This window comes from Herpailurus yagouaroundi, unplaced genomic scaffold, assembly GCF_014898765.1.
Source record: "Herpailurus yagouaroundi ecotype Mexico unplaced genomic scaffold, PumYag 189, whole genome shotgun sequence".
Taxonomy (NCBI): domain Eukaryota; kingdom Metazoa; phylum Chordata; class Mammalia; order Carnivora; family Felidae; genus Herpailurus; species Herpailurus yagouaroundi.
Window position 1 is genome coordinate 13,749,802 of NW_024412420.1, and position 13,159 is coordinate 13,762,960.

Consider the following 13,159-nt stretch of genomic DNA (forward strand, 5'->3'; position numbering starts at 1 on the left):
ATATGCTGCCCACACAGGCAGGCAGGAAGTTCCCTCTTCCTTCCAATGCTACTCTCACACTTCCCTACAATTTCAGACCTGGACAAGTTCCACTGCACACCTTGTTTAGTGCCCCCCACCCCCACCCCACCAGGGCATTAGTGGGCTATCAAACTGGTAACAATGTATTTTACAAGACAATTAGGAGAAATAAAAGAACTTGACTGCTGTAGTATTATAGCTGTATTGAACAGTTCAAATGGTTTGGAGAGCCCCAAATAAAGCATCATAAAAATATTTGCCAGGTTTCCCTCTAAAATATGTGATATAAGGAATATGTAAAATTTCTGACTCATAGGTCTGCTAAATCAACGTAATGAATGTGGAAATTTACAAAGACCATTTAAGAAATACTTTTACATCCACTAAAGAGCAGACCAGGAAGAGACAACATTTTTTACAAAGAGCACAATGTGCTTTCATATTCCAAATATTAGGGGGAAAAAAGATGAAGCCAGATCTCCTTAATTCCTCATATCCAACAGTTTGATTTCAAATTTGGTGAGCAAATGTCCGAGACAACCCAGTGAAAAATGGCCTGAGGCACACGACAGTTACTGAATTCAAGGCTGCCCAGGAGACTTTGCCTAGATCAGGACAAGGACCCAAAGAGGAAGCTAGACTGGAGACAACTGAGGATAAATCAGCAGCATTGTTGGGAATGAGATGGAGGCTTTAAATAGAAGGATGGGTATCAGAAGAAAATGGGAGAAGTCAAAGCAAAAAAAAAAAAAAAAAAAAAAAAAAAGGCTGGAATCAGGCAGACAGGAAGTCCCTTCTTGATGGAGCCAATGTAGAGGCTATAAAAGATATTGATGTAGCAAATAATGCTGGAAAAAGGGGGGAAAGGCTGCTTTAAAAAGAGATGAGCTGGGTGTTTAATAATGTTAATAATGTTCTCCACACAGACAATGATTAATTCCTCCTGGCTACCTGCAGGTTTATGCAATAGCTTTGAGGGTACCTTCTGACTTATCCCAAATCTCTCCATTCACTCTGAATTTTTTTTCATCATAGAAGGCATAAAGTTCAGGGACTTGGGAGTCAGATAAATGGACCAATAAGCTGTTCCTAGGGAGAGGTTTTCCTAGACCTCTGAAGCCTTACTAAATTTTCAAAAGTGTCCCTGATATTGAGACAGGAAGCACTATGTTCAGATGGCAGAACCGTTTCCACTTATCCAAAACTTACCATGTTCTGGATTCTCAAAGTCCTGGTACATTCCATCAGCTGGTTATAGGTTGCAGACTGGCATAAAAAATATATTTCCTCCCAACCTTGATGGGCTTGAAGTTTTCTTGGAAAGGAACAAGGCCTGACCACATACAAGCCAGTGCTGCACACTCCTTTTTCCTCTCACTTGATTGTTCTTGGCCCAGACGGGTAGGGATCACCCATGCAAGTCCCCAGGGACTTGCACGTGGGTACACTTTTTGGGTTGGGAAACGGCATTTCCAAGCTGTTCATGTTTTGGTGAATAGGGTGTTTTAAACTTATGTACTTTTTAAGTAAAGAGGTATTAATAGTCTCAACTAGCGGGCACTTTAAATCCATACTCACTAATCAATCAGTGTTTTACGGTCAATTTGTTCAGGTAATACAAAAAAAACAAACAAACCATAATATGTTAGAGCAGATGGCCTCTAAATATTTTTCTTTTTACTTTTGTTTTGAATGAGTGACCTGGGGATCTGAATATTATTAACCATATCTGGAAGTGTGCATGCATATGTATCTGTATGGATGGAGTATAACAATGAGTCTCATTTTAAAAAGTATATTCCTATGTTGACTACGCTCAAATAAAAAAAATTTTCAAGTATATTCCTCATATGATAATTTGAAAAGAAGATAAAGGGAAGGGGAAATGAAGAAATCTGAGCCTTTAAAAGGGCATAACAAAGTAGGATTTAAATAAATTTAACATGCAGGAGTGTCTGGATGGCTCAGTTGGTTAAGCGTCCGACTCTTGATTTTGGCTCAGGACATGATCTCATGATTCATGAGACTGAGCCCAGGGTTGGGCTCTGTGCTGACAGCACGGAACCTGCTTGGGATTCTCTCTCTGCCTCTCCCAAAATAAATAAATAGACATTAAAAAAATTTTTAAATAAAATAAATTTAACATGCAAGATAATGGTGAATCATACAGATTTCTAGGACCCTTTCATCTGATTGCTTTTGGAGAAAGAAGTTCTACTTTATTCTTACATATGCTGGTAGAGCCAGCACCTGCAGCATTACAACAAGACTTATAACAGTCTAGGTCATGCAGAAGATGATCTAAGATCATGGCAGACTGCGCGATAATGTCCTAAAAGACCCCCCCCACCCCAAAAAAAGTCCTATTAAAAAATCACACAAGATGTTCAACCTTGGGGTTTAGAAATCTACTTCTCATACTTGAGAAACTCATCTTATTTCCCTCATCCTTTATGATTTTTTGGGGGGGAGGAAGGAAGAAGAAAGGAAGCCTCTTCTTTGAGTCATGGGCACTGAATACCTGCCTTTGGCTCTAGTGACTATGCTGGGCAAAACCCCCTACTTCCTCTCAATGTTTTCTTTCTCCTGCCCCAAAGCCTTCACCTGGTTACTCCCCTATTTCATTGACAGGAAGTCTGGAGCACAAGAGAGATATGGTTGACAGGTTTTGAAGTGGTTCTGGCGCCAACATTTGAAATATACCACCAACACTGACATATAGTTGACGAGCTATTCTAGGGTCATTCTTGTGTCCCTGATAGGCTGAAATGGGGGGGTGGGGTGGGGAGAGAAACTGACCAGCTAGACTGCAGAGCAACTGTAGCAGCATTCGTACTAAAGCAAACAACTTCACAGACACAAATCAGGGATGATACCACTCACACCTCGATTTCAGTGAACATATGACATGTCTGAGTGTGGGTAGGGGGGCCTTCAGGCTCAATTTTGGGATTCACCATTCCATTCTTTACTAATAATGCATTTCTCTCTCCTTATTAAGTTAGTGGAGTTTGATGGAAGGAAAAATGTGCAGGGGGATATTGGGTATATCATGCGTATTATTATATATCACAAGGTATAACAGAAACCAAAAGGCAAAGTTTGTTTTCGTCAAAATAGTTTTAGCTCAATTTCTTCTCATAACATTTCTTATTTTTGTTATAGTTTCTCTTCAGGTTGGCAAAGATTCAGGCAGGGTCCCCTAATGGTAAAATTTAGAATTAAAAAAATATTTATTGATGTCTTTTTTAAAAATGTTTGGTAACCCCAACTAATCATCCAAAATGCACACTGTAAACACAACAGCAAAGGAGTAACAATTGAGTGTGAGTAAGCAGACTATGAACAGGTGACAGACTGAGCAAGAGTGCAGGAGGGAGCAACAAAGAACGAAAGACAGGTGCACAAGTGTGCTACCGAGAGTGACAATTTGAGTGAGTAAGCACATTTGGACCACAGCGATTTCAGCGCAACCATTTAGGAAACCTCTGGGCCAAATACTTAAACACAGGAGGAGGAATGGATGAGCCTTCTTTGTGAGCATGCTCAGCATGTTGGCATGGGAACAAGGAAGCAGAGAAGCTCTGTAGTCATCTCATGATGGATGGCTATCATTTATAGGATGCAAAGAAATTTTCTTTCTGGTCCCTGGATATAACATATACTGTTTTTCTATGCTTTCCTTGACCCTGGAGGACTGCAGTTGCTGTTCCAAAATCACCAAAGAAACCCCTTAACAAAATGAAGAAACTGCAATATCAATAACACTGGGTTTGCTGGAATGCCCCCTTCCCTCTACCTTGCCTATGATTTTCTTCTTGGCATGTCCAACAGGAATGGTTAAGTTTCACCAATCCACTTGATAAAGCCGGCATGGGCTTCAGTCCCCTGGTCACAGAACTAGAAGGTGGGGGTGAGGATGGGTGTGCATGTTATGTGTGCCTCGGGGATCTGGACGCTGCCCTCACTTTGTAACCCTTGCCCAGAACACTGGGGTTGCTTCCACTGGAGACTCCATTGTAACTCTAGAAGTGTCATTAAATACTCAGTTCACCAAGGTTGACCACCTCCATTGTCATAGGATGATGCAGCATCTGCAGAATCGCTGTCTGCTGCCCCCTACTGACGGGGGTGGAGTGACAGGTGCGAAGTAGGCGTGGACTTTAATATTGGGCAAATGGGTCTGAAACAAGACAGAAACATTACTAAGAGAGAGGGCTTAAACAGAAAGAGCAATGTTGCTTTTCAGAAAAAACGTTGAGGGGCTGAGTGAACATGAAAGCAAGGCAGAGGCTAAGTACCAGTTGGTCAGGATGTTGAGAGGCCTGGGTTCCGCTTTGTAGTATCCCATGTTATTCTAAATGACTAAACAGCTCACATAACCTTGGTACCCGTTTCCATAATAGTAAAACTGGGGAAAAACTTCATACTAATCTCTTAACCTGTCCCAAAGGGATTCCTGCTTGGATTCCCAAAGTTGAAAGCAACTATATAAGCTTAAAATAATTTTTCCTGGGGCGCCTGGGTGGCTTAGTCGGTTAAGCGTCAGACTTCGGCTCAGGTCATGATCTTGTGGTTTGTGAGTTCTAGCCCCATGTCAGGCTATGTGCTGACAGTTCAGAGCCTGGCGCCTGCTTCTGATTCTGTGTCTCCCTCTCTCTCTCTGCCCCTCCCTTACTCATACTCCATCTCTGTCTCTCAAAAATAAACATTAAAAAATTTTTTTTAAATAATTTTTTCTTTTTTTTTTTTTTTAATTTTTTTCAACGTTTTTTTATTTATTTTTGGGACAGAGAGAGACAGAGCATGAACGGAGGAGGGGCAGAGACAGAGGGAGACACAGAAATCGGAAACAGGCACCAGGCTCTGAGCCATCAGCCCAGAGCCCAACGTGGGGCTCGAACTCATGGACCGCGAGATCGTGACCTGGCTGAAGTCGGACGCTTAACCGACTGCGCCACCCAGGCGCCCCAATAAATAATTTTTTCTAAGTCATTAGAAGTTGATGGATGTTTCTTCTGATAAAACCTCACCATCCTCTTTTAACAAAACACTTCCAGTTTTTACTATATAAATAGTTTCTGAATTGCTACCATGTTCAAGATACTGTGCTAGTTAACATAAGAGGGATACAAAGATGGTCAACATGGAGATCCTGCTCCTAAGGAACTTAACAGTCTAGACATAAATAGCTAAATTAAAGTATAAAAATGCTAAATGATGATTTGAAGAATAGACAAAAAAAGTCTTGAGAACTCAGAGATGGAAGAGATTTTGGACAGCCAGGCAGGTCTAGGAACCCTACTGTAGGGAGGCCATTGAAGAGGCTCTGGTTGGTCTGTGGCTCTCTCCTTGTGGTGTAGAAGGAATATGGCTGCCAAGGCCTCCCCATTGCGGTTATGCTCTCAGTCCTCTAGGTCTGAAGGGAGAGAAGGAACTAAGGCCAACTGGATCTCAAGATGAGGTTTGGTCTCCTTTATGTACTCAGATGCCATATGGCCAACATGGATGTTTTTAGACATTGGCTGTAAGGGCCTAACTAAGCACAGTGCCCTTCCCACAGCAGGTGTGAAACAGATGTTTCAATAGATGTCTGTCGAGCTGAATAATCTAACATATAGATTCATCCAGCCTTTTATAACCTCCTTGTTAGCAACTTGTCTTCCAGTCATTTGGCTATGCATGGGTCTCTTTATTATGGAGGATGGGGCTAAAAGAAAAGGTGAAAAAAAAACCCTCTTAAATCCATTTGTTGTCTTAAAAAATAAGAACACCAGAAAAAGGGTTTGATGTGAAAGAAAAATACAAATTGAATTCTTAAATCCCATCTAACTAAATATTTTCTTTATGTTATTCCTTTCTTTCCTGACTGTGGCACATGTTTTTGACTCTGTATGTTATTGAGCCCTGGACATTATTGGAGAAACCATGCTGGGAGGAGACCTACTTTTTTATCCCTCAGTGGCTATTTTCCTACTAAATTTCCATCTAAAACAACAGGTAAAAACTATCTATCCTTGCATTTGCTCTCCATTTTTTCCTCTTTGCTAAATGTCCAAGAAAATATAAAAATCACAGAGATCTAAATCTAGAACAAAAACAGAAAAGGAAATAAAGGAGGAAAAAAAAAAAGAAACAAAAGAAGGAAAGGGTGTGGAGAGCACTAGAGCTGGAGAGTGTGCAGCCATCTTTACCCTGAGTCTCTTGATCCCAGCCCGTGTGATTTGCTGGCAGTCATAGAGTTCTATCCGCTCAAGGCTGTGACAACTCTTCAAGTGCTCCAGGGAAGCATCTGTGATTAGTGGGCAGTTGTCCAGTTCAATCACCTCCAGCTGGTCATGGGCGCAGGCTCCATTCCCCAGGTGACGAATTCCATCGTCTGTGATCAGCTCACAGTGAGACAGACTCTGCAGCCAAATAGAGCAAGGAAGGTCACTGAAACATCTCATGGTGTTTTTCTAGCCATTGGCCTGTGCACAGTCGGGAAGGAAACCTTCTGGGTTGGATTTTGATGTATATGGAGCCATCACTAGATCCATGTGGTAAAATGAGAGCAAACTAGAGCTGCTGGGGTTCTGCTTTTCACAATCAATGACTGACATTTCTATGTGTGATTCTAAATACACTGTGTGAGTGCATGCAACGACTGTGAAATAGTTCATAAACAAAATAACATACGCACCCCCATACACAAATGAACACTTTTCTACAGAGGCAAAGGGGCCTCAAGCTTTTCTTGAATAAAATTTTCTGGAATTTGGACTAAACACTGAATATCTGATACAGGGGAATGCCCAAGCAGCTAATTAACTGAAGATGATTCTTACACCTGTTAGGTGTGGTCATCTTTTCACATAAGTCTCTTTACCAGTTTTCCTTAAATTCCTGGTTCCTCCATGTGAAACTCAGAACCCCTTATCCCAATTTTGGATAGTAATATGGCACTAAGTACACACAAAAATGAGCCTGGACACAAACTAGTCAAGCAGAATGCTTTCCCACAGTATTACTGGAAACAGTAGCACAGAACACCCCTAGTAAAGCCTTGATTGGTTCCGTTTTATAGGACCTATTAGTCTCAAGTGAAGCAAATTGAATTTGGGGCCATTTTGTCCCCTGGATCTCTGAAATTTAGCCATCATTCAGGCTGAAGTATAATTCATGTGGGAGGCAGATTTCATACTCTTCATGTCACTTTTCAATCTCTAAGTACTGATAACATAATCCTTTGGTCCTCTGTAAGTTGGCAATTTGGAGAAATATGCTTTCCCACAATGGTAGCCAGACACCAAGAGTAAAGTAAGAGTTGGGTTTTGATTGAATCCAATGAACACAAAACTTTCGAAAAGTCAAACTCACCAATACTTGAAGTCGAGGACAGTGTATAGAAAGTTGGATTAATGTGCTATCTGTTATCTGAAAGAAACACAGAAGTTTATTATAGGTATAATTCCAAAAAAGCCTCATGGCTGTACCTCATTCTTGAGTACACTTGTATTCTAGACTGATACCCGCCCCCCCACCCCCCGCTTTTTTAAAGTAGGCTCCATGCCTAATGTGGGGCTTGAACTTGTGACCCTGAGATTAAGAGTCGCATGCTCTACTGACTGAGCCAGCCAGGCGCGCCTAGACTGATATCCTGATATTAATCATCAAATAACAGAACCTAAGGTTGAAATCCTATCAGCTACCTGAACCTGTTCTTTGAGAATCTATCCAGGCAGGTTTGAACACATCTAGTCATCTCTAATTTTCATCTTTGACTATTTAAAGAATAGTCTATTGAAAATCCTTTGTCTCTGAAATGAATGAAAATCTGTCCCCTTGTAGTTTCTATCCATTGGACTTTGTTCTACCTCCTTAGAACAACCACAAAAAAGAATCAGAAGACACTGCTCCATAAAAAAATTTAATGTGGGAATATCCTCAAATTTTTAAGAATATATATTTGGCTTATATTTTATAAGTCATGCCATTAACTCTGAATTGATAAACTGGGTGTCAGGTATTTTCCCAAAGGTGGCAGAAAGGGGCTGCGGGACTCTGGGTTAGCTATGAACATTCAAGAAGCAGAACTCTTGAAGGAAGAACAGTCTTTTATAGTTATCTAAGGCTGGAAAGTAAATTAGTGCTTCTTCTCAAATGTCCCTCCAACTCTGAAATGATGATGATGATGATAACACACAGAGCTTCACAGGGGTTAAGAAATGGTGGGGGGTGAAAGGTTGGGGAGGGCAGGCATGTGCACATCACTCAGAAGGAGCAACACTGGGGAGGACACATGGGACACTCAGGCAAGTGCAAAAGATAGATGGATGTGAACAAGTTTTAGTTTAGTAAGAATAGCTGCTAAGTAGTGTCTGGATAACAAGTATTTTAGAAAAAACTGACTTCCATAATTACTGGAGTCTCTTTCCTTTATTTTTACTATAAAAAATTTTATTACTTTATCTTCTTTTTAGGAGTAGGAGTGCCCCTTCAAAATTTCTCCCCAATCAATTAATCTCAAAGCTTTAAAAACTGGTAATAAAAGAAATTGTTCGTAAGGCAGTATCTGGTCAGTCTGTCTGCCCAATGGGTCGAGTCAGATTTCCAGGGCTAATGATGTAAGGGCTCCAGGGTCTCATTAAGCTTTTAAAAAAAAAAAAAAAAAAAAAAAAAAAAGGCAGTGCTATATTGCCAATGTGATGGGAGCTTTAATTATTTACTAGAATTACAACCCTGTAGGTCTAAGGAAACATTTTAACATTTTTATGGCCTGAATACTTGGGTCTTCTTTCTTTCCACTGGTAACTATATTGATGGCATGTATTTTTCTAGTTCTTTACCACATATACCACAGTACCTCTGCCTGGTATGCCTAGAGGACACCACAATAAATGGAGAGTCAGCAATGCTGCAGGCACTCCATGACATTAGGGTAAGGAACTGAAAGTTCTGCTGTGCACATATTATGTAAGTTTCTATCATACTGCATTTCTGAGTAAAAATCCACATTCTTACCTGAACACACTCTTCCAGGTCCATCTTTTCGAGCTCATGGCAATTCTATAAAATACAAAACCAAACATTATAGCTCAAACATTTAAAACATGGGAAAATTTAAGGCCAGAAGTAGTATTAAATACACCGACAAAATCTTAACTTTCAGAGTTATTCCTATAACAACCTCCTATAACTCAGAGGTGTCATTCTAATGACACTTTCTGCCTTATTCCATTAATTACACATTTTAAAAGGCCTCGATCACAGTGAAATTTCTTAATTATTCTACATTTAAAGTATCTAACACCTTACAAGTCCACGGGAATAAATTCCCTGAACATTAATACCAAGCTAGTACAGAGCCTTCTAACCATAAATAATTTGATGAAAATTATTTTCTTTGGAAGACTGAAAGGTAAGCTTTATGTCCCGATTTAGTTATGCCATATGTTGCCCCCGACCAATTAATGTTCCATCAATCTGCCTGAAAGCAAAGGTCCTTCCCCATGTTCCATTATACTGGTTAAAGACAATATAATTTTAAATGCTATTATTATACATACAGTGATTTATAAACCATTCCAAGGATTAACATATTGTGGAGAACACAAAAAATCTTAAGCCACCTCCATTTAAAATTGGGCTTATCCATCTCTTTCAACAACACTCTCACCCACCAGTCGCATACCAAGTAACCAAGAATTTCTTTCATGAAGCATGAGAAAGTCCCTGCTTAGTTTACCATCTAATGAAAATGTGACAAATCAAGTCTCATGAAGGAGCATCATGTCCTCCAACGCACGTCTGTATTTCCAGAGCAGTTTGTATTCCACAGGCCTATAGCTGCAGCATGAGAATGCTCAGGAACACCAGCCACAGAGAAGTTCCCTCACATCCCACACCCTCAATTCTGCTGCCTTTCTACTTTTCCCTCATTGTTCACTCCTCTGAAAGAAAAATCCCAAACCAAACCTACAGAACCTGGAGAAAATACTTACCCTAGCCAGAGTGGTAAAGCCTACGTCTGTTAATTGAGAACACCTTGCCACTTCTAATATTCTGTTATAAAAAAAAAAAAAAAAAAAAAAGTGAAAGTCAAGCCCTTGTTCCCTGAAAACTGGGTTTATTAAAAACAGCAAGAATTTAAGAAAACAACCTCCTATTCCCTAGGCACTGCATACTATAGTGACATTAACAGCTAAGCAAGTCTGTATACAGATCTTGCCACTCATTTTCATGGAGTCATCATAAAGTGGTCCTGTAAATACCACAATTCAGGGTGATGCAATCAGAAGAATATAATAGAAGCTTGTAGTTAATGCCAAAATGCATGAAAAATGCATTTAAAAGCCTTCTTGATGGCATACTGCTTACCCCCAGAGGGCAGCCTGCTCCTAGAAAACAAAGGAAATGGAGATAAATACTCTGTTTCAATTAATCTGTTGATCAAGTAAATTATTCTTTCCCTATTTTACATGTAGGTTCACTCAGATTTAAATAGCTTTTAAAAATTCTATGAAGGGACTGGTTAATTACAGGCCTGTACCAAGTATGAAATTCCATACTTATGAAAAAATACCCTTAAGCTTCTTGCCTCCTCCCACAGGCTCCCGGAGAGGCCCAGAGGAGGGGGAAACTGAGCTGGCAGACAACTCTCCTACTCAGGAACTGCTAAACACCAATCTAAATGCCAACCACAGGACTGGGGAATCAAAAGTAGCTCCTTTCTGTGAAAACTTTGGTGGTGTCTGTGTGACCGTAACAAAGAATATTTTTATGTCTGCTTACAAATTACTTACTACGTAAGTTGAAACAAATAAAGCCACAGTATAAGAAATCATTATCAAAAATCAATAAGAAATGAATGCTATATATATCTAATGGGAAAACATGATCTGACTGAACTTTTGATTATCATATTTGAGAGCTTTTCTATTTGAACAATAAAATAAGCCATGAAGTAATAAGGAGCTGAACAGTCCTCTCTTCAAATGAGAAAAAGGTAAAGTGTAAGATTTTTAGGGAGAAGTTTGGCTACCTCCTTAGCTCCAGGCCTCTGACATTATTAATTCTGACCAAGTCTATGATCTATCAAGGAATTTTGATAATCTAGGCAAATTTTCTTTCAATAATGATGATCAGGCTCCTGGCCAGGTGACTACAAAAAGTTTTAATGAAGTTATATTGGTTTACAATGATTATTATATGTAAGACAAGAGGTTTTCTGGGTTCTGGAGCCAGGCTGCCTGGGTTTGAATCTTGCTCTTAAACTCACTAGCTGTGAGACCTTGAACAGGTTATCTGACCTCTCCGGGCTTCAGTTTTCTCATCTATATTATGGAGACAGTAACAGTACTAATATGGTATTCTGTGGATTAAACGAATTAATATTTGTAAATCCCTTACAACAATGGTCAACATGTCTAACATATAAGTAAAATAAAAGTTTTGTTTTAAAAACAAAACAGGTATATGGGGATAATCCCTATTTATTATGAAACAGTGTGTTGTGGGCTTTTACAAAATCAATATGGGTTTGAAACCATGTGTATGCTAACAGCATTCTTAGTAAATATTCAGCCAATCCTATATTTTGGCAGAAAGGAGGAACCATAGAGAAATAAGCTTGCTCTAAAAGATCTTGAGCACAAAGGAAGTTTTCCTGTAGGGCTTTTTTAAAAAATACTTTCTTCTATGTACCGGGCATCATTACCACAATACAAATAACCACAGGGGTAGGCCTTTAAAAACTTTCTTTAGAAATGAATTATATGAAAGTTTAATAAGACAAGTAATGAAATAAAATGTTATTTTTTTTTTCTAGTCTAGATAGCAAGAAGTAGGAAATGGGGACTATTACCCTTTGGTTTAGGCCAATTACATGTAATCGAATGAGGTACAAAGCAAGTAGCTGGGCATCTAAAAGGGTACCCTTGTAGTGTCTACCTTAAAAATCTCAAAGTTCCAAAGAAATAAATTTGGGTGAAGAAGGCCTCTGTTCCTTTCCCATGATTTTTTGAGCTAAACAAGAAATGTTTACCTAAGCCGTGGACAGTTCTGACCTAGAGCATTCAGGATGGCATCTGTGATGTTGGAGCAGCCGGAGGCACAGAGGGACTGTAACTTATGGCACCCTCTGCATATAGTAATGAGACCTTCATCTGTGATTTGCTAAAAAAAATAAATAAATAAATAAATAAGAGCAAAAAAATCCCATAGATATTAGTTATTTAGCAGAAGAAAAGGAAAAAAATGTTACCTCTGAAAATAAGCACCAAAAAGAAATAAAATAGAGCTTAATATTAATTAGGTAGTAGACCTAAAAGAAAATGAATATGCTTTGTTTCTCCTTCTCAGTTCCTTTTGATTTAGTTTGTGAGAGAATCTGTGCTCATTTTTTTCATTTTAATTTATTTTAAGTAGGCTCCATGCCCAACGTGGGGCTTGAACTCACGACCCCGCGATCAAGAGTTATATGCTCTACTGACTGAGCCAGCTAGGCGCCCCAGTGCTCATTTTTGGTGTAAAAGGAGGAAGCTATAATGGGATTCTTGTAACCTAACGGGATTGGGAACAGCATGAGGTACATCGTGGGGTAGATTCAATTACATGACTTTAAAACCTAGAAAACAGGCAAGCACAGCAGTGTAAATGTATTTATAAGTTCAAAATTGACACTGATATTAAGTTACTGAAAAAATAAAACAACCTATGGATGACAGTTGCAACTTCTTATCAACCACAGATCCATTTATTTATGTATTTATTTTAGTTGTATAACATAAAGAATATATTCATTTATGGAGATAAACAGCTGTGATCAACCAAATGTAATTTTGTGTGTTTTAAATTATTCTAAAATAAAAAGGACACAGCAAGATGTTACACTAAAAAAAAAAAAAAAGATGCCATATATAAACATCTTAACATGTAGGATATGATTAGCACTTCAATTTGTCCTGTTAGTTTCACAAATTTTGTATAAGCCTCAGAATAAAGCTCTCCTGTCATCTCTGTTCAGTCAGTGTCCTTAGGTTGCCAGGACAACTGAAAAAAAAAAATCAAGCTTTAAATATTCACTGCTTAAATCAGTATATTCTCAATATTGCATAATTGAAACAAGATACAGATAAAAAATGGATGCTAAGGCAGA

The 13,159-nt window shown here is 39.0% G+C and overlaps 1 protein-coding gene across 5 annotated transcripts in view; it reads right to left on the bottom strand.

Annotated features, from left to right (window-relative positions):
• Window positions 1-3,062: 3,062 nt before the first annotated feature.
• The window catches only part of FBXL20 (F-box and leucine rich repeat protein 20), a 97,646-nt gene continuing 87,549 nt past the window's right edge, over window positions 3,063-13,159 (bottom strand). For all 5 annotated transcript variants that reach the window (XM_040497380.1, XM_040497381.1, XM_040497385.1 and 2 more), the window contains 6 exons: window positions 12,047-12,177; window positions 10,005-10,065; window positions 9,025-9,069; window positions 7,381-7,437; window positions 6,216-6,428; window positions 3,063-4,204 (listed from right to left, as the gene is read on the bottom strand). In XM_040497380.1, coding sequence (XP_040353314.1) covers window positions 4,097-4,204; window positions 6,216-6,428; window positions 7,381-7,437; window positions 9,025-9,069; window positions 10,005-10,065; window positions 12,047-12,177 — 615 coding nt within the window. In that variant the 3' untranslated portion in view covers window positions 3,063-4,096. The remainder of the gene's footprint in view (window positions 4,205-6,215; window positions 6,429-7,380; window positions 7,438-9,024; window positions 9,070-10,004; window positions 10,066-12,046; window positions 12,178-13,159) is intronic.